This window comes from Nannobrachium achirus (genome assembly GCF_963921795.1).
Source record: "Nannobrachium achirus genome assembly, chromosome: 5".
Lineage (NCBI taxonomy): Eukaryota > Metazoa > Chordata > Actinopteri > Myctophiformes > Myctophidae > Nannobrachium > Nannobrachium achirus.
This window is the reverse complement of record NC_137814.1, coordinates 43,069,806-43,092,486: the sequence shown is the minus strand read 5'-3', so window position 1 is coordinate 43,092,486 and position 22,681 is coordinate 43,069,806. Positions and strand designations below refer to the sequence as shown.

Here is a 22,681-nt window from a genome sequence, read left to right as displayed (position 1 = left end):
TAACTGCTCCTCTAAAGCCAGGACAATTGTGTAAGCCATATAGCATGTGTCTAAGCGCATCGCAACGACAATCGGTACACATTATCTCTATAGTCCTGCTATCAAGGCGGATCTGTCACATTTTTCATATTCCATCCTGATTGTCTAAAGCTGGTTGCACACTGCTGCGTTTTTACGTTGCGAAATGCGTTTTTCAGGTCAAGGAGAGAGATAGAGAGATAGAGAGAGCAAGGGACCCAGTGGTCTGAAAATAAATATGAAACGGGCGGCAGTGTGCAAACGTGATTGACCTAATGTGAGGTTGATTTCTTTATTTACGTGTCCGATATTCTCTCCTATACATGCGTGCGTGCGTGCATGCGTGTACTGTACAGTATGTGTACTCACCCATTGCAGAGCTTTCCCCACAGCATCCCATTCCAGATCCACACTGGGCTCTGAGGAAGGACACCTCTCTCTCAAGCATCTCTATCCTGGTAGCCAGCTGCTGAACAGTGTTGGCTGCCGGGCAACCGCATGCTGCTTTGGGGATGTTGATGCGGTGTGTGAACGTTACCTAGCATGGAGAACGACACTTTATTTAGATTAGATTACCCTATATTGATCCCTCGTGGTGGCATTCAAGTGTCACAGTAGTCAAATTGTGAAAGGCGCATACAGCACTGTAGGAGCATACTGTGGAAAAAACAAGAGAGACTGTAGAGTCTTTATGGTGTCCATGGCCTCCCTGTCCAATCTGTAATTACTTGGTGTGCAGTCCATTAGCCACTTAAATCCTATATACTTGGTTGACGAGGGTCCCCCAAAAGACTATCCTTGGCCTCCTTGTTTTTCCCTCTACACCAAATGTTTGCACACAAAAAAAGCCGGTCTACATGCTCACAACACCTAGACATTGTGAGCTTGTACATTGGTCATTCCATTTCCAATGAATGTTCTCCTATTGTCGATGAATATTCACTTTCATGACATGACCAGAATAAGGACACTCGGGTACATGTGATTGATGAATCCGCAAAAATCGCAATGTGGGGCTCAGAGAACAAATCCTTAACTTAATTGCTTTTTGTGACACCCAATGCCACATGTTGATGTTATATTCACGCTACAAAGCAGATGTTGGGTAACACAGAATTCACATTTGGTGGGCTGGCACACTGCCCAATGATCCTAGCCCTGCGATACATACAGTATAGCACATTACACTGGTTCCTGACAGCCAGAGATCTCTGTGAGTGAACGTATACAGTTCACCTGTCATAATCACCTGTCATAATGAGATAAATTAACCAATCAAAACGGACTAGGGGCATAAACAATTCATTGGACGATGGAGAGACATTTGTCCATTGCATCAAGCTACAGTACAGCACTCGCACGCACGCACGCACGCACGCACGCACGCACGCACGCGCACACACGCACACACGCACACACGCACACACGCACACACACACACACACACACACACACAGTCCCCTTTAAATATTGCAACTGTACGCATGCACTAACACACGCTTGTGCATACTGTATGTGAGACGGATATCCCAGCAGTCCTTCAGTATAAAACAACCACTAGATGATGGTCTCACTAAAGCTGTATGATGACTGTTTGAGCAATCCTGAAATAGAAATATGAAACGCATCAAGAGCAAAGAGAGGGCACACGATAAGCTGCTGCTGATGAGTTGTCCGCCCACTATGCCATTTGAGCATCCAATTCCCTTCACTCTTAATAAAGCTGATTCTTCCTCTACTTAAAGAAAGCAACTCCAAGTCCATGTTGTTATCATAATCACTGTATTCCAGGAACGGGTGCAAAGCAGCTCTTGGACCTGAAGTGTTTGGGGCTCAATTGATTGATTTATTGATTTTTTAAATCTTTCAATTACAAATTAAAAGTGCAGCAGTACGATACGAAAGCCAAATGGATTAATCACAAAAAACGAATCCTTATTTCCAACATGGTTGCAAAATCTCGCTCATATACAGACACAGCAAACAAATAATTGAAGGGTGTCTATCGAACCTACTATACATTTCCCACATTTCATGAAAATCTGCCCAGCAGTTCATGATTTTGACAGATACAGATTTTCACTGTGACATTTCTGTCATACGTTCTCAAATCTGTTTGAGACAGGTAACAGGACCAATTACAATATCCTGCCTTGCGGCGCGGCTGAGTATTATAATTGGTCCTTCTGTTCACAGTCAGCAATGCATGGTTGGCCACAACTTTGGCCACAACTTTGCTGACCTTGTTCCTTTTTATTTTGCTCTCTATTATGATGGAAACAATTTAGAAATGAATACTCCACAAATTGCCCCTGCCACAGGCAACTTTATGGGATGAGTTGAACATCTTTCAACCCACGCTACAATGGTGATCTGAGCGGAAAATTAGCCCAGAGAGACAAAACCATGTCTCGGCCTCCCATTTACTTCATTCTTGTTCCTTTAAAAGCGTTTGTAGAGTTCGTGTGAATGCACCCAACCATTCTTGGCCTTTGGCTTACAAGGAAGAAGCTTTAAATTGATTGAATTTTTCACAGTGACAGCATATCTTAATTGCCCTTTTCTAAAATCAAGTGACATTGCTTCTCTCAGTCGCAATTCTTTTTCAATTTTCATCCTTAGAATATATGACAAGGCTCTTTTCTTTGTGCCATTATAGTGCGGGGAAAATATTACACATCACAGCGTGAATCTATTATGATGAGACACAGAGCATTAATGTCCTGCAAAAACATAAAAAGTTAAGTACTGGAAGATGAAAACAAAAACTAAACTGTCTCTGTATTTGATGTATGTGATTACCTTGCTTAAAGTCTGCTAAAAAGCTAAATTGTAAAAAAAAAAAAAAAAAAGAATAAAAGAAAAGAAAGAAATCTTGGTGCCTGTGTCTTAGATTAAATGGACATGGTATGAGGTGTCTATGCTACAATGACAAAAATAAATCACAGCAGCTTCAGATGTAGTCCCAGATCAATAGTCATCAGCCCTCACCACACCAGGCTGTCTGCCTCCTCCATCACAATGCTGGATTAAACCACGGCATAAATAACATCATTACTCATAATTCTTAATGCCACGATGTAGCTCATCTGTGACCCGTGTCACCCTGTGTCATCTCTCTATCCAGACGAATACTGTCAAATGGAACAGAAGTTAAATGCGCCAACTCCACCTGGCTGTCAGCATCCACCGTCTGCTCTGTGTATTCTGTAGGGCCACTTGGTCCTGTTGGATCCTCCATAGCCGGCATGGAACCCAGTTCAGCACGGGGACCTTAGAAGAGAGGAAAGAACTTCATTACATGAATCCTAGCGTAGCGTCCTTATGCTGTGAGTGTTATAATAGCCGAACACATTTGTTTAAAAATAGGCTAAAGTAGGTGATGTGAGCTTGTAGATCTGCTATTTGCATTGGTGTAGAGGGGAAATAAGGACAGACCCTTGAGGGACTCCGGTCAATGAAGTACAGTATACAGTATGCTTTAAGTAGTTTTGGTTTGAAAAACAAAAAGTGTGCGTGCATTCGCTTGTGCTTGCGTGTGTGCGCAAATAGTATACAATGACTGTGTGTATACTATGTGTGCATACAAGACAGCAAGATAAAATGCCAACAAACGATAACATCCACGTGAGACTCATTAGGATCCACTTCAATGGGCAGCGGGAACACTTGTCATGGTAACAATCACCTGGGGCCGGGGGTAAAGAGGAGTCCAGGTCCACCGAGCACAGGGACTCCAGCGGTACGTTGATGTTGTACACATGATTGAAGACCATGGGCTGCTCCCTCAGCGTCTGATTGGCTAGGCTAGAGGAGGAGGAGAGATCATCCATCGCGGCCTGCCTCCTCACTCTGGTGGTACGCACCAGCTTGCTGTCTCCTGATGGAGCGGCCACGGAGCAAACAGCCTGAAGAAGTTGTGCAAAAATGAATACGACATTCAAAGCGCGTTCTGTTTTTCACAATGTCCTCACAACAGAATGATGAGACTTATGTATTACCGGCAAAGTTCCCATTTAATTCTTAGACTCTAAGTCCCCCATCTATATTGCACAGGGGTTCCATACAGATTTCTTTGGCAAGGAACCCAACAATGTTAATATTGAAAATGTCCATGTTCCCAACATTTAAGAGGATATGTGAATCTTCCACTTTTGGGCAGACAGTGACTACATATCGTCGTTGTCGGATGGAAACCTCGTATCTCTAAGTTTCAAATTTGTACGTTCTTTCGCAAAGTAAAGCCCGGCTTCATAATACAAGGCCGTCGCACAAAAGTAGTGAAAACAGCAGATCTACAAGCACACAACGCCTCGCAGATCGTCTGTTTCCACTAGTTTAAATCATTTTTAAAATGATAAATGCAAAACGAACAGTTTTGGACATACAAGGTCTTCATCCGACAGCGACGATATACAAGTTTCAAGAATAAAACATTTGAATAGACATCAGCATGAACAATTTCTAAAACATAGCCACGCCTACTGCTAATACAAAACCGCATGGTCTTCGCTTCATTTTTCCAATGGAGCCTAATCACCTTGCAACCTTGGATTGATTACATTTGGATAACTATTGCAAAATAAATCTAAATAGCCTTAATTATCCCCATTTGGAGATTGGGTTTTCAACCGCCTTTGTGAGTGTGCGTGGGGTGGGGGGTTACAAGGTCGATCAGCATCATATTTCTCTTGGCAGCAAAATTCTTGATTATTTTCAAGAATCTTCTCAAGGACAACTATGTAATAATTTCTCCTCCCAGGGACAGCCAGACTATGGACTGAACTACTGTAATCACAGCAGAGGATAAGCGTCCTATGGGATAAGCGTCCTGCCAGGAACTAGCCTGGGGGACTAACTGGGGAAATTCAGGTGTCATATTCATAGCAGCAACCAGTGTTGATTTCGTCTACTAAAACTATGATGAAAAATGTGTGTCGACTGCGTTTTTTCACTGACGAAATAAAAACAAAGCTGTGATGACTAAAACTAAGACTAAATATATTGACAATTTCGTCAACAAGATAAAAACTAGACTAAAACGTTAGGGTGGGACTAGTGGAGGAGAAAGTCATTTTATGTTTGGTTGCTCTCAGGTGTTGATTTCTGAAAATAGCCGATCTACAAGCTCACACCGCGTCGCAACGCGTCGCAGCAAAAGACTATGACTAAAACTAAATCAAAATTTGCTGTCAAAAACAACACTGGCAGCAACAACAGTAAGCGTGAAACACGTGATAGGGTACAGAGAGATGAGAATTAGATCAAAGAAAACAATATAACATAAATAGAATGAGAGTCTGAGACTGGACATTTGCACTTGGTTCAGCTGAGTTAATGTGTTAATATTCTATCAATAAATGGATGTATGAACGCACAATCAATCAGCAATGAATATTATGCTTTCAAGTGGCATGTTTTACAATTTGTTAAGAACAAATGACCAAAGCTTACCACCCTCAAACGTATGTCGTATTAGTACAGTTCCATACAGTAGCACAGCATTACAACCTGAAAACCTTGAAATCTAATGTACTTTCATAATTTGAATGTCTGATTAGAAATTGTATTTCCAGATTTAGTTGTAATTGTCAGAGTGGCATGGATTCCCCCATCCTTTCAGCAAATCTAACCTTGAACATGTCAAAAGCAAGAGACTCCATTCCTCGAAAAATGGGAGAAATGGACTGAATAGCACCAAATAAGATCCAACAAGACGAGACCACGAACAATGATGGACATTCATGAATGGAGTGGAATATGATGCTTGATAATGTTACATATGAACCCCTGCACTGTAACTGTGAATGACAATTTGCAAATAAAAATGTCAAAAGCAGACTGACATAGAACTTAGGTGTTTACACCCCAGTGAAGGTAGAATATAGAACCTTTCCCCCCCTTTTTTCCATTAAAATCCCAAAACACAGATGTATAATGAGGTGATAAATGGACAATATGTTGCCCTTCCTGAACAACCACACTGCCGTTATTACAGTATTTGAATAATATCCATGATTGCACCAGTGGAAATGCACATTCAAATCCTATTGTAAATGTAATCGCTTTATGTGTTCCTTATGTGTCATAGCAAAGTGCACCACTCTCCCTATGCTTTTACGGGAGGATATTACAAACACGATATGATAAGTGTGGTTGATTACACATTCAATGCAGGATTTACTAACGTTAATGCAATTTGCTAGGGTCAGGTCAGTTTTGCATTTCTCCACCCCAAAAGATCTGATGCAAATTAGTGTAGGCAGGCTGCAAGCTGATGAAAATGCACATAGAGAGGAATGATCAAAATGTATAGACTATAAATTAAACAGACACAACAATTATGCTAAGGAATCAAACACATCCTTGAAAACGTCGCACAACATTCTGACAAGAACATCTACAATAGCACTTGGGCAAAAAAGAAAAAACACTAAATTGCCACGTTGAAAATAGTTTTGCCTCGTCTTTCCCAGAATATCGGTTACACCCCGCCACTCCTACATGTCTCCTTTCCGACATGTCTCCATTCCGACACTAACCCTATCTCTAACCCTTACCCTAAACCTAACCTCTATGGAAGTGTCGCCACTCCGACAATAAGAAGTCAATTTCGGAGTGGCGACATGTCGGAATGGAGAGCGACATCCCAGAATATCACAGCCAGTGTATTTGTGACTGTCCGAGGTTGAGACATTTCCTCACATCCAGCAGTAACATTCAAGGACTACTATAAACATTGTCATTATGACACATTGTCATTGTCATTCCAAAATATCTCGCTGTTGTGTTACTTAATTTCAGCATCACTGAATTGTTATGTTTGTTTCTGTTTCTGTTTGTATTTGAGCTGGCTGAGGGCTCCAAACTCCACCACTGCACCTTTTAAGCTCTGCTTTGAACGCAACAAGCAGCTGGAAGGTGGTCCCATGCTCTGATTGTGCAATTAGCTACCTATTGCCTTAGTAAATCGGTCATTAATTCCGGGCACCTTTAGCAGCACAAATCGCTCCTAAGGTGTAGTTTGCAATTTGTAATTTGCATTTTGTTGTTGTGTTTTTATTGTATTCTATTTTGCAAACCCGCCTCGTTTGCTTTCTTGGCCAGGAGCCCCTTCTAAAAGAGATTCTCTTGCCTGGTTAAATAAAGGTTGAATAAATACATAAAATACAATGGACCCTTAACACTGGATTTTGTGGAGTGTTGTTCAGAAAACACTAGAACAGGTTCTCAATCTTTTCTGGATCAGCGCCCACTGATCACAGCAGCTGTGGCACTTAACACAGCTGCCACCTGAAGTGGTCAGCTTGTAGATCAGCTACAGTATTTTCACTAGTTTAAATTACATTTTTAAAATGTACAAAACGGACGGTTTTGGACATACAAGATTTCCACCCGACAACACCAATATTATCAGTTATTTGGGAGCCCACTTGCAATACCCCCACGGGCCACCAGTGGGCCCCGGCCCACAGGTTGACAAGACTACCTGGCTGCAGCCATTAGGGTCCTGTTGAGGTCCACGGGAGACAGGAACCTCAACAAGTGGCAGGAAGTGACCTTACACCTCTTTCTTGCTCTACCCCATGGAGGTTAAGTTTAGGGTTAGGGGTAGAGTTGGGTTGTCTAAAAGATAACATGTACACATAGCGACAATGCGGCTCAAAGGGACTGTAGTGCCTTGGACTGCAAGGCAGAGACGTCACGTGACCTCCACAAGCGGCATGAAGTCACTTGCGCACTGTGAGGTCACTTCCTGCCACTTGTTGAGGTTCCTGTCTCCCGTGGACCTCAACAGGACCCTAGTGTCTGCAGCCAGGTGCTGCTCCAGGTTGAGCAGTCTTCCAGGTTCAAGGCCCATTCCCACTGGGCCAGATGACAGATAAAAAAATCACACTCGTGTGAACTGAGCGGTGGAGTGTGTGTGTGTGTGTGTGTGTGTGTGTGTGTGTGTGTGTGAGTGAATGTGCCTGGCCTCAGTGGCCTGAACAACAGCGCCCCTCCCTTAACATGTGTGGTCAAAAAAGGTACTTCAGGCTACAGACAGACAGACAGACAGACACACACGGCCACGCTATGGAGACGGTGTGACCACCGCTCAAAAATCTCTTTCTCCAGATATTTTTCCATTCAAAGTGGATGGTAGATACAGATAAAAAAAAATGCTGCCACAGATAAAAGTATCTGTGGCAAATATCTGTGGTAGATATTTTTTTTATCTGTATCTACCATCCACTTTGAATGGAAAAATATCTGGAGAAAGCGATTTTTTTATCTGTTTTCTGGCCCAGTGGGAATGGGCCTTTATACTGAGCAAATGTGAAGCTGTTTGGTGCCGGGGGGAAAAAATGCTTGCACAGTCAGCACTTTTTGTTCCCCTGAACAAAAGAATAATAATTAAAAAAAGAAATGAACAAACTAAAAACTCTATTGTCCTTTAGAACAAATGAGTTTGTTATTTTCAGAAGGAATTACTGTGTGTATAGCCTAAATTAATGATGTTAGCATAATTTATGTACAGAGGATTAATGAACTACAATTCAAAGTGTATGCCCTTTGGACAATGTTGTAAAATGAGTTGTTGTAAATTAAAATCAAAGTCACACTTTTTTTCCATATCTCACAAAAAGGTCACAAAAAAATAACAAATATATCAAATGTAATAGCAAGTAAAATGCAAACAAAGTTGTTGTCTTAGGGAACATTATACAGTAAGTAACTGTAACTGCGGGGTGCCTGTATACTGTGTCTCGCTAGTGGCGAATTTGAAATATGCATCTCCAGTACACCATAGCATCTCATCAAACGTATAGGTTCCGAACGGAACCATGTTTATTTAATACCGGAGGACAAGGTCCCCCTATGGGATAACAGCGCCATCTGGCGATGCAACAGAGTAAAACTCATATCCTCCCGTACGAGAAATGTCATTTGTCGGAAGGGCTGTCAATCACAAACGAGGGCACCGCCCCCGAGTGTATATAAGCCCTGTGGGCTATCATAACTTCCTCTAAAGCCGCACCTCTGCGCCCGCAACTAGCGAACCGAGGGGCTTTATTCGGGGGACCTTGTCCTCCGGTATTAAAAAAACATGGTTCCGTTCGGAACCTATACGTTTATTGTCATACCTCCAGACAAGGTCCCCCTATGGGACTCATACACTCCCCGAGAAGCCATGAACCGACAAGACTGTCGTTCACACCGACCACACCCAGAAGGAGGTCCAGTCAACCGACGTGACCCCTTTCAGGACTGATCCGACCCAGGCCCACAGGGCCTGGGCGTGTTCAGACAGAAAAAGACCCTGACAGACCGAGGCCTGCCTTATGCACTAAGGGCAGACACAGGTCCGCCTTATAAAACTGCAGTAATATAAGGGAAAACTCAGGGTCCCCCCCCATGTATCCTAGAAACAGTAGCATGCTGTCTTAGGAAGGGGAGAGAGCCGCCCCACTACATAGTAGGAAGGGCAGCAGCACCCAAAACCGTATGCGCCATAGCAGAAGGCGCAACGTCCAGGTGATAGTAGGTCGCAAAGGTAGACGGCGAAGACCAATTCGCCGCTGCACAAATCTCCTCAATGGAGACACCTTTGGACAAAGCCCAAGAGGTAGACACACCCCTAGTACTGTGGGCCTTAAGTGCTTCCGGCACTTCAGACCCAGACCGGGTGTAAGCCAACCTAATTGCATCCACAAGCCATCTCGACAGAGTGGGTTTGGACACCGCTTTTCGCTGATGGGCATTCATGACCACGAAAAGCTGAGAAGTAGACCTGCTGTCCACCGTCCTATCACAGTAGGCCTTCAGGGCCCTAACTGGACAAAGACAATGAAGACGCCTATCCTCCTCCGATGCAAACGGAGGAGGATGGAAAGCCGTCAAAACAACAGGTTCCTTCGGGACCGCACGGTTCTTAGGAATAAAACTCAAATGAGGTTTAAGAAGAACCTTGGAGTCATTATTGAGAAACCTCATACAATCAGGGCTCACAGAGAGCGCATGAAGGTCGCTCACACGCTTAGCCGTAGACAAGGCAAGCAAAAGAGCTGTTTTGAAACTTAAATGTTTCAAAGAGGTCCTCCCAATCGGTTCAAAGGGTGCCTTGCAAAGGCCCTCAAGAACCACTTGTAGATCCCACACAGGAAACAAGGCTCTGGTCACAGGTCTCAAATGGTCAACACCATGCATGAACTGGACCACCTCAGGGATTTTAGAAAGGCCTTTACCTGCCACCCCCAGGTGGCAGGCATCAATAGCCGCTAAATAACCCCTCAGTGTAGAGAACGCCAGACCAAGGTCCAGGCGGTCCTGCAGGAAATCTAACACCCTCTGGGCCGAAGCTAAATGAGCCACCGCAGGTGGCTCCTGCAGCTCACACCAGTCCAAAAAGGCATTCCACCTTCCATCATACACAGCCCTAGTAGAGGGGGCTCTAGCACTCTGAATAGTGGCTACAACCGTCGGTGAGAAGCCTGCTGAGAGCAGGTTCTCCCTCTCACGGGCCAAACCCACAGGTCTAGGCCCCGTGGGTCTGGATGGAAGATCTCGTCCCCTGCCTGGCGCAGCAGATCCCTGTGCAAGGGGAGCCGCCAAGGGGGTCGAGAGAGCAGTGGGGTGATCAGAGACCTCCACACTCCCCTGGATGGTGTCACCAGAAGAACCTCCTGGTTGGAACATCTGATCCTCTCCAGCGTGGGAAGGATCAGTTCCAGGGGTGGAAACGCGTAGAGAAGACCTTGTGGCCATTCGTAAGCAAACGCGTCCGTCCCCAGAGGAGAAGGTCCCCTCACTGAGAAGTAAAGGGGACACTTCGCGTTCTCCTGGGAGGCAAAGAGATCGACTCGAGGTTGACCGAACCTGGAGAAAATCTGCCTCACCACCGCAGGGTGGAGAGACCAATCCTCGTAACGAGGCTCCCCCCTGGACAACAGATCGGCGCCGCCGTTCTGAAGGCCCGGGACATGGGAGGCTCTGATGGACCTCAGACGAGGCAAGCACCAGAGGGTCATCTCGCGCGCAAGCTGATCCAGCGTACGCGAGGAGAGGCCGCCCTGTTTGTTGAGATAATACACGGCCGCCGTGTTGTCCGTCCTGACCAGGACATGGCAACCCCGGAGAAATGGTTCGAAATGCTTGAGCGCCAAGTAGATCGCCATTAACTCCAAATAGTTGATGTGGTACTCCAACATGGCCTGGGTCCAAAGGCCCCTGGCTGAGCGCCCCTCGTGGGTGGCGCCCCACCCCGAGCGGCTGGCGTCTGTGGTGATCACCTTGCGTGACACCACTTCGCCCATGGAGACCCCACTCGTCAACAACGCCTGATCCCTCCATGGGACCAGAGCGTCCATGCAGACCTGGCTGACTGTCACCTTCCTGTACCCTTGCAGGGAAGGAATCCTGAGCGCCAGTGACCACCGCTGGAAAGGTCTCATATGAAACCTGCCCAGACGCAGAAGTTGCACCGCTGACGCCATCAGCCCAGTCAACTTCATGCACTCCTTGTACCTGACCACCTGGTTCAGCCGGAAGGAGCCGAGACAAGTCAGAAACCTGTCCACCCTCTCCGGGGAGAGGCGAGCGGACATGGTGGCCGAGTCCAGAGATATTGCAAGATATTCCTATAAAGGAAATCTGCTGGGAGGGTGACAACATGCTTTTGCCAAAATTGACGTTGAAACCCAAGGCCTTCAGGTGTGACAACACCAGATTGGTATGGCGCGCCGCTTCTAAGCAGGAGGCGGCGGAAATCATCCAATCGTCTATGTAGTTCGCCAGCCTGACTCCCTGATGCCTCAGTGGAGCAATGGCTGCCTCGGTCACTTTCACGAAAACCCGAGGGCTCAGGGAAAGACCGAAAGGGAGGACCGTGTACTCGTACAGGCGCCCCTCGAAGGCGAACCGCAGGAACTTCCTGTGTGGGGGATAAATGAGGATGTGCTGATAAGCGTCCCTCAGATCCACTGAACAGTGGAAATCCCCCTGTCTCACTGATTTCATCAGTGACTCTGACGTCAGCATCCTGAATTTGAACTTTTTCAAGTGCTTGTTCAGAGCACGTAAGTCCATAATCGGACGCAGCCCCCCTCCTTTTTTCTGAACCAGAAAATAACGGCTCCAGAAGCCTAACCGGCTCTGGTCGCGTGATAACTCCACTATAGCGCCCTTGCGCAATAGTGAGTCTATCTCCTCCCTCAAGGCATCCGCTTTCAAGCCGCGGGCTCGAGTGTAAATAACCTTGCTGGATAGGGAGGGTATTTTCGCGAACTGTAGTCTGTAGCCCCGTGTCACCGTCCGAAACACCCAGTGATTCGGATTGCAACGCTTCCATTGCTCTGCACACTGTGCTAACGTGTTGCTGAGCAACGGAGAAGCCTTGGAGTTGTACCGCCTGAGCGGGACTACTGGGCCGGGAGGGAGAGGAAGGACGGGACCGAGAGGTTCCGTATCCGGGCACGTATCCGTATCCGCTAGACGCCGGGCCGGAAGGCGCGGAGACACCGGCGGAAAGAGCGTTTCCGTTTCCGGTACGCTTATTTCCGTATCCGGTGGGAGACGGACACGTGACCTTCAAGAAGCCTCGCTTGTTAAAAATACAGGCGGCACATTGCGTGGAGCCCGGGGGACAGGGTTCATCGCATAAGTAACATAATCCCCGGCTCGGGGAATTGTATTTACGTTTACAACCTGTGCTAAGGCCTTTATATGCTTCCTTACGGGAAGACGAGGCCGACCCTGGGTGATATGTGTTGGCTTCTTCCCTGACGCTAAGACCAAACTCCTGTCCTGAACTAGAGTCGGCATAACAGTGCCGCTCGGTGGAGACAGAGGGGTATTGCACACTAGTGAAACCATACCATTGTGAATAGGAATTAGCTTGTCTGGGAACATTTTGCAAAGAGAAATATTCTGCTTGTAACCTGTCTGCGTGACTGGAGGAAGCGATATTTTCTGAGTGGAAAGAAATTCCAGCCTGGACTTCTCTACACTGGCTAAATTCATGCAAAATGGGGTCGTCTGTACTAAAGCAGGTGGGTTTGAAATAAACAGGCATTGTTTTATCAACACACTTTTTAATACAGGCACTGGAGGAGAGCACAGAGGAGGAATAAACATTGCTTTCTTGGCATAAGAAAAATTGTTCATATTGTCCAAACGTCTGCGCTTGCAAGGGGGGGTCCCCTGAATTTTCAGGGGGACCCCGCCAGAGTCCAGTGTCACTTTCGCGGCGGCTTCCCATGGGCTTTGTGGGAGCTGGCCGGTATCCCGTGCCTGGGAGGGTGGCGGGATTGGGAGCGGGCCTGAGCCCCCGCTGCAGTGCGAGGGGGTCCCGCGGAGGAAGAAGAGGGGGTCCTAGGGGGATTGTTCTGTTTCCCCTGCTTGGAGGAAGAGCGCCCCCTGTCAGCCTGACCAGGGGCCTTGCTCCGTCCCTGTCTCTTTTCCTTTCTGGGTACCTGGGGGTCCGTCGTGGCCTCCAGGAGTTCCAGAGTGATCTTCTTATCCGCCACCTCCTGGCGGAGAAGCTCCAGTCCACCGCCCATGAGGGAGATAGGGTGGCCGGGGAGGTCTTGCAGGACCTTCTCGGTCTCCTCTCCGGAACTGCCAGGACACTTTACCTTATCAAGCCACCTGGCACGTTCCGCCTGGATGCAGTAATCCATGCCGTGTCCAAGCCACTCGATGGCGTGGACATTCAGGTCCAGCAGCATGCGCAGCGACTTGTCCATTTCCTCCACCATCTTGTCAGGCACCTCCCGCATCTCGCTAAGGAGGCGCCTGGTGGAGAAAAGCAGCAGCTGGGTGGCGTTCATCGTCCTGGCTGCCAGCGCGGAGGCTCTGTAAGAGTTCCTAACCCTGGAAGACTGCTTGTCGTCAAAGGGGATGGCAAACCCAGGAGGCTTCTTCCCCACGGACAAGTTGAAGGGATTGCGGCCTCCAGGACCGGTCCGCTCATGACCTGGCTTGATGCTCCCGACGAGGGACTGCGCCATCAGTTTGTCCATGGGAGGACACAAGGGGATTCCCGCCTTCTCTGCGTCGCGGCAGTCGACCAAGAAGGGGAGCTTGGGGGGGTCCTTGTGTGTAGTCCAGGTTGAATGCAGGGCCTCTGCAAAGCCTGGGACCAGTGGGAGCTTTTCCATTCGAAGCGGGAGAGAGGATTCCACATCCTGGCCAAGGAGGGGAACTCTAGCCTGTGGTCCGAGTGGCGCGTCTCCGAGCGGCAGCTCCAGGCCACAACGGATGGTAGCACGTTCCAGCACCGAGAGCTCGTCCATGGGGATGGAGTCTGGGTCTTGTGCCGCTGCCCCTCTCGCCCCAGCCGGCATGGAAGGGGGGAGAGAGGCAGAAGGGGCTTGGGAGGACGCGGCGGAGGTGGAAGCCTCGGCATGAGGAACCACCCTGGCCGCGCCTCCGCCCTGTCCGGAGGGGAAAGTGGACTCGTCTTCCTCCGAGTACTCACCCTCCGTGTCCACCTCATCCATGTCGTAGTCCTCTTGCTCCGGTTCGTCTCCGTCGCTAGCATGCCAGGAGACGGGGCTAGGTGGCCGCATAGCCCGTAGCTGGGGGACGGAGAAAGAGAGAGGAATGTCACCGACGACTAGAGGGTGGAATTCTTTGGGGGGGACGGTCCAGGTTGCAGCTGGCGGTGGAGCAACGTGGGCGGTCTTGCATGTTCTCTTCTTGGGCACGGCACCAGTCGAGCCCGTCGGAGAAACAGCAGGGATAGCAGGGGCAGCAGACCCGCTAGCATCGGGGCTACCGAAGCTAGCTGAGGGCGAGGCCGCTGGAGGCCTAACCACGTGGCGAGAAGCAGCGCTGTGGCGTACAGCGCTGTCCGGCACACGAGGAGAGGTGTCTGGGAGGGATCCGGCCGAGACCGTGGTGTGAAGGCCGTAACCAGCGCCAGCGATCTCACAGCGGGCCTCGAGGGCTGGAACATCATACTGGAGGCAGTCAGTACAGTTCACCCCCGTGGCCGGGGCCGGAGGGGACAGAGAGGCCAAGGCGTGTCCTACCCCCATGCAGACAATGCAGAACGGATGAGTATCTTCATTGGCGATGAGGCCTTTGCAGCTGGGAAGGCCGCACTTCTTCGGTACCCTAGCTAGCAGGCTGCTAACTGTGGGCCGACGAGCCGCCATCGTGAGCTAACCGAAGCTAAGCGAAGCTAAGCTAGGGCAGGGAAACACGTGGCAGAACGTACAGAGAAGAAGTAAAAGACTCAAAGCGAAAGTGAAGAAAAGACCGAACTGTAGGAAGAATATAGAAGTAGAAAACGTACGGGAGATAATCTATAAAGGCCAGTGGCCGACTTCCTAGCCGTCGCTTTAGGCTAAACTTTACAGAATTAATACTTACTAGAAGCTGGGCCGCCCTTCGGGCGGCCCAGCGTCTAGTCGGCGACCTGGCCAACTCGGGAACGATGTAAATAGAGAATGAATGCCCCGCCCTTTAATGCAAACCCCATTATACCTGTTGTCATAGGACCTGTTTTGACCATCTGTTTGCCTGTGTCCATTTATGCCCATATATGGAGATATCTGTATCTGTCTGTCTGTCGGCGTCCATTTTATGTCCATATATGGAGATCACTGCAGATATAGTTCTGGGTCCATTTTATGCCCATATGCCCATATATGGAGATATCTGTCTATTTGCGTCCATTTTATGCCTGCCCCACCCTTTAATGCAAACCCCAATATACCTGTTGTCATAGGACCCGTTTTGACCATCTGTTAGCCTTTGTCCCCACCCTTTAATGCAAACCCCAATATACCTGTTGTCATAGGACCCGTTTTGACCATCTGTTTGCCTTCTGTTAGCCTTTGTCCCCACCCTTTAATGCAAACCCCAATATACCTGTTGTCATGTTGTTGTCATGTTGTCATAGGACCCGTTTTGACCATCTGTTTGCCTTCTGTTAGCCTTTGTCCCCACCCTTTAATGCAAACCCCAATATATGGAGATCTCTGCACACACAGTACCGGTTGCGGAAAACTCTGATGTCAGACATCAGCTCCGCATTCGGGGATTCATTTTATGCCCATATCTGGAGAACGCGCGTGCCGGTGGGAAGAACGGTTCTCGAGATTCACATACATACATACACATTCATGCAAACCCCAATATACCTGTTGTCATAGGACCCGTTTTGACCATCTGTTAGCCTTTGTCCCCACCCTTTAATGCAAACCCCAATATACCTGTTGTCATAGGACCCGTTTTGACCATCTGTTTGCCTTCTGTTAGCCTTTGTCCCCACCCTTTAATGCAAACCCCAATATACCTGTTGTCATGTTGTTGTCATGTTGTCATAGGACCCGTTTTGACCATCTGTTTGCCTTCTGTTAGCCTTTGTCCCCACCCTTTAATGCAAACCCCAATATATGGAGATCTCTGCACACACAGTACCGGTTGCGGAAAACTCTGATGTCAGACATCAGCTCCGCATTCGGGGATTCATTTTATGCCCATATCTGGAGAACGCGCGTGCCGGTGGGAAGAACGGTTCTCGAGATTCACATACATACATACACATTCACAGAGATTTTTTGTTGACTCCTGGCGTACGTGATGTCAGAGCCTTTTATGAAGTGATGTCACAATGAGTCAGCGATTGTGCCGATTTCCTCAGGAACAGCCTGATGTTAACAATCAGCTCCGCGTAAGGGGATTCCGAACATTTCGCGCCGCTTCGGGAAAACCGCATGCCGAGTCGGGCCGAGGCCCGGCACTGCACTCCGCGCCGCAGCATGGAGATATCTGTCTATCTGCGTCCATTTTATGCCCATATATGGAGATCTCTGTATCTGTCTGTCTGTGTCCCTTTTATGCTCGTATATGGAGATCTTTGTGATTCTGCATCCATTGTATGCCCATATATGCCATATATGGAGATATCTGTTTATCTGCGTCCATTTTATGCCCATATATGAGATTTCTGTCGCTTTTTCAAACAGATGGTCAAAACGGGTCCTATGACAACAGGTATAATGGGGTTTGCATTAAAGGGGGAACCGGCACTGTGTCTGCAACACAGTCGGAGGCACAGACAGATACAGAGATCTCCATAATGGGAATAAAGGGACACAGACAAACAGATGGAGGAGGAGACAAACTTAATGCAAACCCCATTATACCTGTTGTCATAGGACCCGTTTTGACCATCTGTTTGCCTGTGTCCATTTATGCCCATATATGGAGATATCTGTATCTGTCTGTCTGCGTCCACTTTATGCCCATATATGGAGATCTTTGACCATCTGTTTGCCTGTGTCCATTTATGCTCATATATGGAGATATCTGTATTTGTCTGTCTGCATCCATTTTATGCCCATAAATGGAGATCTATGCAGACACAGTGCCAGTTCCGGAAAATCCTGATGTCAGACATCAGAATCCGAACCTTTCGTGCTGGTTCCAGAAAATCGTGTATCGGGTCGGGTCGGGTCGAGGCCGAGCACTGCACTACCTGATGAATGCCCCACCCTTTAATGCAAACCCCATGAATGCCCCACCCTTTAATGCAAACCCCAATATACCTGTTGTCATAGGACCCGTTTTGACCATCTGTTTGTCTTTGTCCACTTATGCCCATATATGAAGATCTCTGCACACACAGTACCGGTTGCAGAAAACTCTGATGTCAGACTTTATGCCCATATCTGGAGAACGCGCGTGCCGGTGGGAAGAAGGGTTCTCGAGATACGCGGATTACATACATACATACACATTCACAGAGATTTTGTGTTGACTCATGTGGCGTACGTGATGTCAGAGCCTTTTAAGAAGTGATGTCACAATGACTCAGCGCTTGCGCCGATTTCCTCCGGAACAGCCTGATGTCAACAATCAGCTCCGCATAAGGAGATTCCGAACGTTTCGCGCCGGTTTCGGAAAACCGCGAGTCGGGTCGGGTCGAGGCCCGGCACTGCACTCCGCGCTGCGGCGGGGAACGCGCGTGCCGAATCTGAAGCCGGTGGGACGAACGGTTCTCGAGATACGCGGATTACAAACAAACAAACAAACAGACAGACAGACAGAGATTTGTCGCATTTATAGATAGATAAGGCTGAGTTCGCGATACTCTAGTTGCAGGTAAGCAGAGGTGCGGAAGAGGAAGTTATGATAGCCCACAGGGCTTATATACACTCGGGGGCGGTGCCCTCGTTTGTGATTGACAGCCCTTCCGACAAATGACATTTCTCGTACGGGAGGATATGAGTTTTACTCTGTTGCATCGCCAGATGGCGCTGTTATCCCATAGGGGGACCTTGTCTGGAGGTATGACAATAAACATGCAGTTGCTAGCGTGCCCGAGGCAAGCATGAATCATTTTGAGTACAGACAAATTCCTGTGGGCAATAATGATATTTGACAATCTGAATAGAGAAACTACAATGATCACTATATGACTTCTGAGGCTCCTAGACCAGAGATAGGTAACTAATGACAACAAGTGTAGTGGCTTCACCCTGCTTTTTGACATTATCGAAACGAAGCGGATAAAAGCGTCAAACTTTTTTTGAGGCTTCTTTAGGACCTAACGATGGATTTTAGCCTTGGGTACCAAACTTTATTTTGATTTAAGTAGGATGGGAGGGGTCTAACTAGGGGTTTGTCATGATTCTGAATCCATTGCAAGCATTTGTTTTGCACAAAAAACTTTTCTTGGGCTAGAAATGGCCCCCCAAAACACCCAAAAAACTGTGAAAAGAGATGACTCATCACTAAACCATTGTTTTGTGGGGCCATTAGCCCATCGTTAGGTCCTAAAGAAGCCTAAAAAAAGTGTGGTGCTTTTATCCGCTTCGTTTCGATAATTTTGTTAAGCCAACCCACTACAATGAACAGTCCATTAATAATCGTGCATTGACGTGCATGGTTGTTACCTGTAGAGCTAGAAGCAGTGTCAGACACAGCGTCCAGCCTGTTGCAGGACCTGCGGCCCGGTGACGCTGCTGTACCAGTGGCATGGTCGGGATACACCTCACCACCACACCTCTCCTCTTACAGAAAGCCAGTAATAAAATTGTTGATGAACCTGCACATGAGAGAGAAAGAAAGAGATAAAGTAGTTATATGCCTATACAGAACTACAACTGCTCATGGACAGATTAACCCCCACGAGGGCCCCTGGCCGATTTTTGTAGGGTCCTCCCCCCACCCTCCACCATAACCCCCCCTCCCTCCCGACGCACACTACCCAGCTTGGATTTTAAGCCATGATGATCATCTGTGGGCCAAGAAAGCACCATGTAGACAACAGAGGAGGGGCCCACACATTTGATTTTTAATTAAGGTATACATTTTAAATTGTCAATGACCACGCGGCCCAGCCCTGCAACTGCTTGAGTGCTATTGAGAATGTGTGTATGCGCATGGGGAGCATCAGCTAGCATCAGCTAGCATCAGCTTATCCTCTCCATAATGGTAAATAAATGCCTGTGATGTAGAAAAGTAATTAGCTTTTAGGACAGGAGGGATTATAGGAGACTGGTTATAAGTACCTCTGAACACATTTCTCCACGCAAGACCAAACATTTGATCTTTCAATGGGGGAAGAATGTGGATATATCGTGCGTGCGTGAGTGAGTGTTGATAGTATTTCAACAGAGATAAGACTGATGATGATGCCACGATCGGTGCCATATGCTGTAGAAACATGATCTGGATTCAAGAGCCGGACCGAAATCTTGGTATTTTATCCATTATTTCAAATTTTGGCCGGCATTGGAATAGGCGGCGATTATGCAACCAATGTGTCCTGATTTGTGAACACTTTCATCCTGGAGTCCCTATTTTGGGGACTAGGTAAGGGGCCATATTCACATTGCAACATGTATTGGACTGTCTAAAGAGCCGTTTTATCCTCTGTAAAACATGCCCTCTCCAGACCATGAATGCAGTTTATACTGTGGTGAAAGAAATGCAAATGCCCTCTTTCCATGCCATACCTGAAGGCAGCATTCAAAAGTTAGTTCAGTGTTTGTATCACCAAGTACCGCGTCGCAGCGCGACGAGTTGTGAGCTTGGAGGTCTGCTATTTTCGATATTTCCACCAAAAAGGCCCTTTTCGAAGTTTCAGCCCCCTCTAATATTCTCTGCACGTCCTTGGTTAGGAGTGGATTCCACCGCCTGTATCAATTCTCTCACATACCAATTTTTTTCCGTCCTCCCACTGGTTCATCCAGCCCAGATTACATCACAATCCATTTATGTTAAATTACCGTGTCTCATATTATCTCCTTGAGTACTGGGCTCATAACAGAAGCACTGAGGTGATCTTTTTTAAGGAGAGAAATTGTGACAGGTGGATGTTAACAGTTGATTGAGAGAAGTTCTTGGACCGTGAATACAGCCTTCAGGGGAGTCATTTGAATTTCTCATGTTTTGTCACTTTTACATTAAGCAGTCTATACTTTCCAATGAACAACCTGAGATTAAAATTGTAGACGCACAGGGAGTGATGTATTTCAGTTATGAACAAAGTGTGAGAGGATATTCTTTTTACAGATACTATTTTTGAGGACAACCTTAAAATATTTGTGAACACTTGGTGCTATTGTGAAGCAGGGTTACCTCCCGCCACTCCGACATGTCTCCTTTCCGACATGTCTCCATTCCGACACTAACCCTATCTCTAACCCTAACCCTAAAATTAACCCCTATGGGAGTGTCGCCACTCCGACAATAAGAAGTCAATTTCGGAGTGGCGACATGTCGGAATGGAGAGCGACTCCCGTGAAGCAGATGCAGCAGAATTCACCTACTGTATGGAAACAAAAACGGTTATTCTGCCAACCGGTCGTCCTCTCTCATTGTATCAATCTTGTGAGAGTTTTCTGAGCTTTGCTTTTATCCTCCCAGTCAGAATAAATAAATACCAGCCTGAACAGCATTGTCAAGATGTTCTAAGATTATGGGAGTGAAACAAAGCAACTTGAGTGCCTTCTGTAAACCAACAAATCCTTTGGAAAGCAACAAGCATCTTGACTTCTCATGTTTTAGAAGGTGAATTTTCTCTGCCACCATCAGGGTGTCATTATCGTCGTTGTCGGGTGAAAACCTTGTATGTCCAAAACCGCTTCTTTCGCATTTTTCAATTTAAAAATGATTTAAACTAGTGAAAACAGCCGATACAAGCACACAACGCCTCTCACCGCGAGGCGTTGTGTGCTTGTAGATCTGCTGTTTTCACTACTTTTGTGTGACGGCCTTGTACGATGAAGCAGGGCTTTACTTTGCGAAAGAACGTACAAATTTGAAACTTGGAGATACAAGGTTTCTACCCGACAACGACGTTATGCTAACCATTCTAAATCGTTCATCCCCTTGGCAACTGAACATCCTTTCACCCAATCTTAAGCCTCCCCCAGCGGACATGCCCGGATGCCTGATCATCCCAACCTTGTGGGAATTTCATGACATTTGTCACAAATGTCCACTTGGACTCAAGGATTGAACTGATTAGAAGTATGTGGTCAAAGATAAAAGGTCAAGGTCCTGTAAGGGTCCATTTTTATACCCCCAGCACAAAAAAAAAAATACTCACTACAGTGTGTGTGTGTGTGTGTGTGTGTGTGTGTGTGTGTGTGTGTGTGTGTGTGTGTGTGTGTGTGTGTGTGTGTGTGCGTGCGCCCGTGTGTCTCTGCGTGCATGCGTGCGTAGAAGCGTGCGTGCCCGTGCCTGTCTGTTCCTATACGTGTATTTGTAGGCAGGAGATTTCTTGTCAGTCCATTACTGATAGTCTGCTATCAGAACAACACATCTCATGTTAGTGAGGCAGGCTATTGCTCTCAGCTAGCTCCCTCTATGACAGCCAAATGTGAGTTGCCTCATCACACCTAAATGGGACAGACTACATTTTGATCATTCTTGGGAAAGAAATGTTGAAATATCAATATACTGTATTTGCACATAAATGGGAATGGGGGGTGTTGAGAATGGTTCCTGCAAGACATATTTCTTCTGAAGTTGTCTTATTGGGGGGGAAATGCGACATTAAAGAAAGAAAATACATTAATCAATCTTTCAAACATACAATCCATGTGGCTTGTATCGGATGTATACCTGTAGATACATTGCTCTGAATCATCTTTTATGTTTACGTTAAATATGTATGACTAAGGAGAAGATGTGAAACATTATGCATGTATGAGTACACCCACGCATGCGGGCATGAGGAGTGTGTTTTTACGACATGTGTTGTTCAAGTGTGTGTGTGTGTGTGTGTGTGTGTGTGTGTGTGTGTGTGTGTGTGTGTGTGTCTGTGCGTGTGCGTGTGCGTGTGCGTGTGCGTGCGCGCGCGCGCTAGTATGTGTGTGAAACTGAAAAGGCCATATAAATAATGGAGACACATATGGTATATTACAAGACATCCATGGGGAAAAGATAACCAGTGAAGGTGATATTTTACAATCTGTGCCTCACTTCAGACGACATCGCTAATGCTTTTATAAATGACTTTGGCCTTCTTGGGACTGTACATAACTCCCAAACCCCACCTTCTCTTCATAAGCTAGCTGCAGAGACAGAAAAGGTTCCAGGTTCAGAACTCGTCTCACGTGAGCAGCTCCTTTCCTGCAACGACACAAGCCGTTTAACCGGTGAAATCAAAGGAATGAGGAGCATAATGAGGAAAGAATGAGATGGACAAAGC

General features: G+C 47.1%; 1 protein-coding gene across 1 annotated transcript in view; it reads right to left on the bottom strand.

Moving 5' to 3' along the window:
* Positions 1–22,681, bottom strand: part of tnr (tenascin R (restrictin, janusin)) — a gene marked incomplete at both ends in the record, with an annotated part of 284,483 nt that overhangs the window by 112,929 nt on the left and 148,873 nt on the right. Inside the window, 4 exons of the mRNA XM_080725805.1 lie at positions 388–556; positions 3,191–3,291; positions 3,707–3,926; positions 18,912–19,063. Of these exons, the coding sequence (XP_080581931.1) occupies positions 388–556; positions 3,191–3,291; positions 3,707–3,926; positions 18,912–19,063 (642 nt within the window). The remainder of the gene's footprint in view (positions 1–387; positions 557–3,190; positions 3,292–3,706; positions 3,927–18,911; positions 19,064–22,681) is intronic.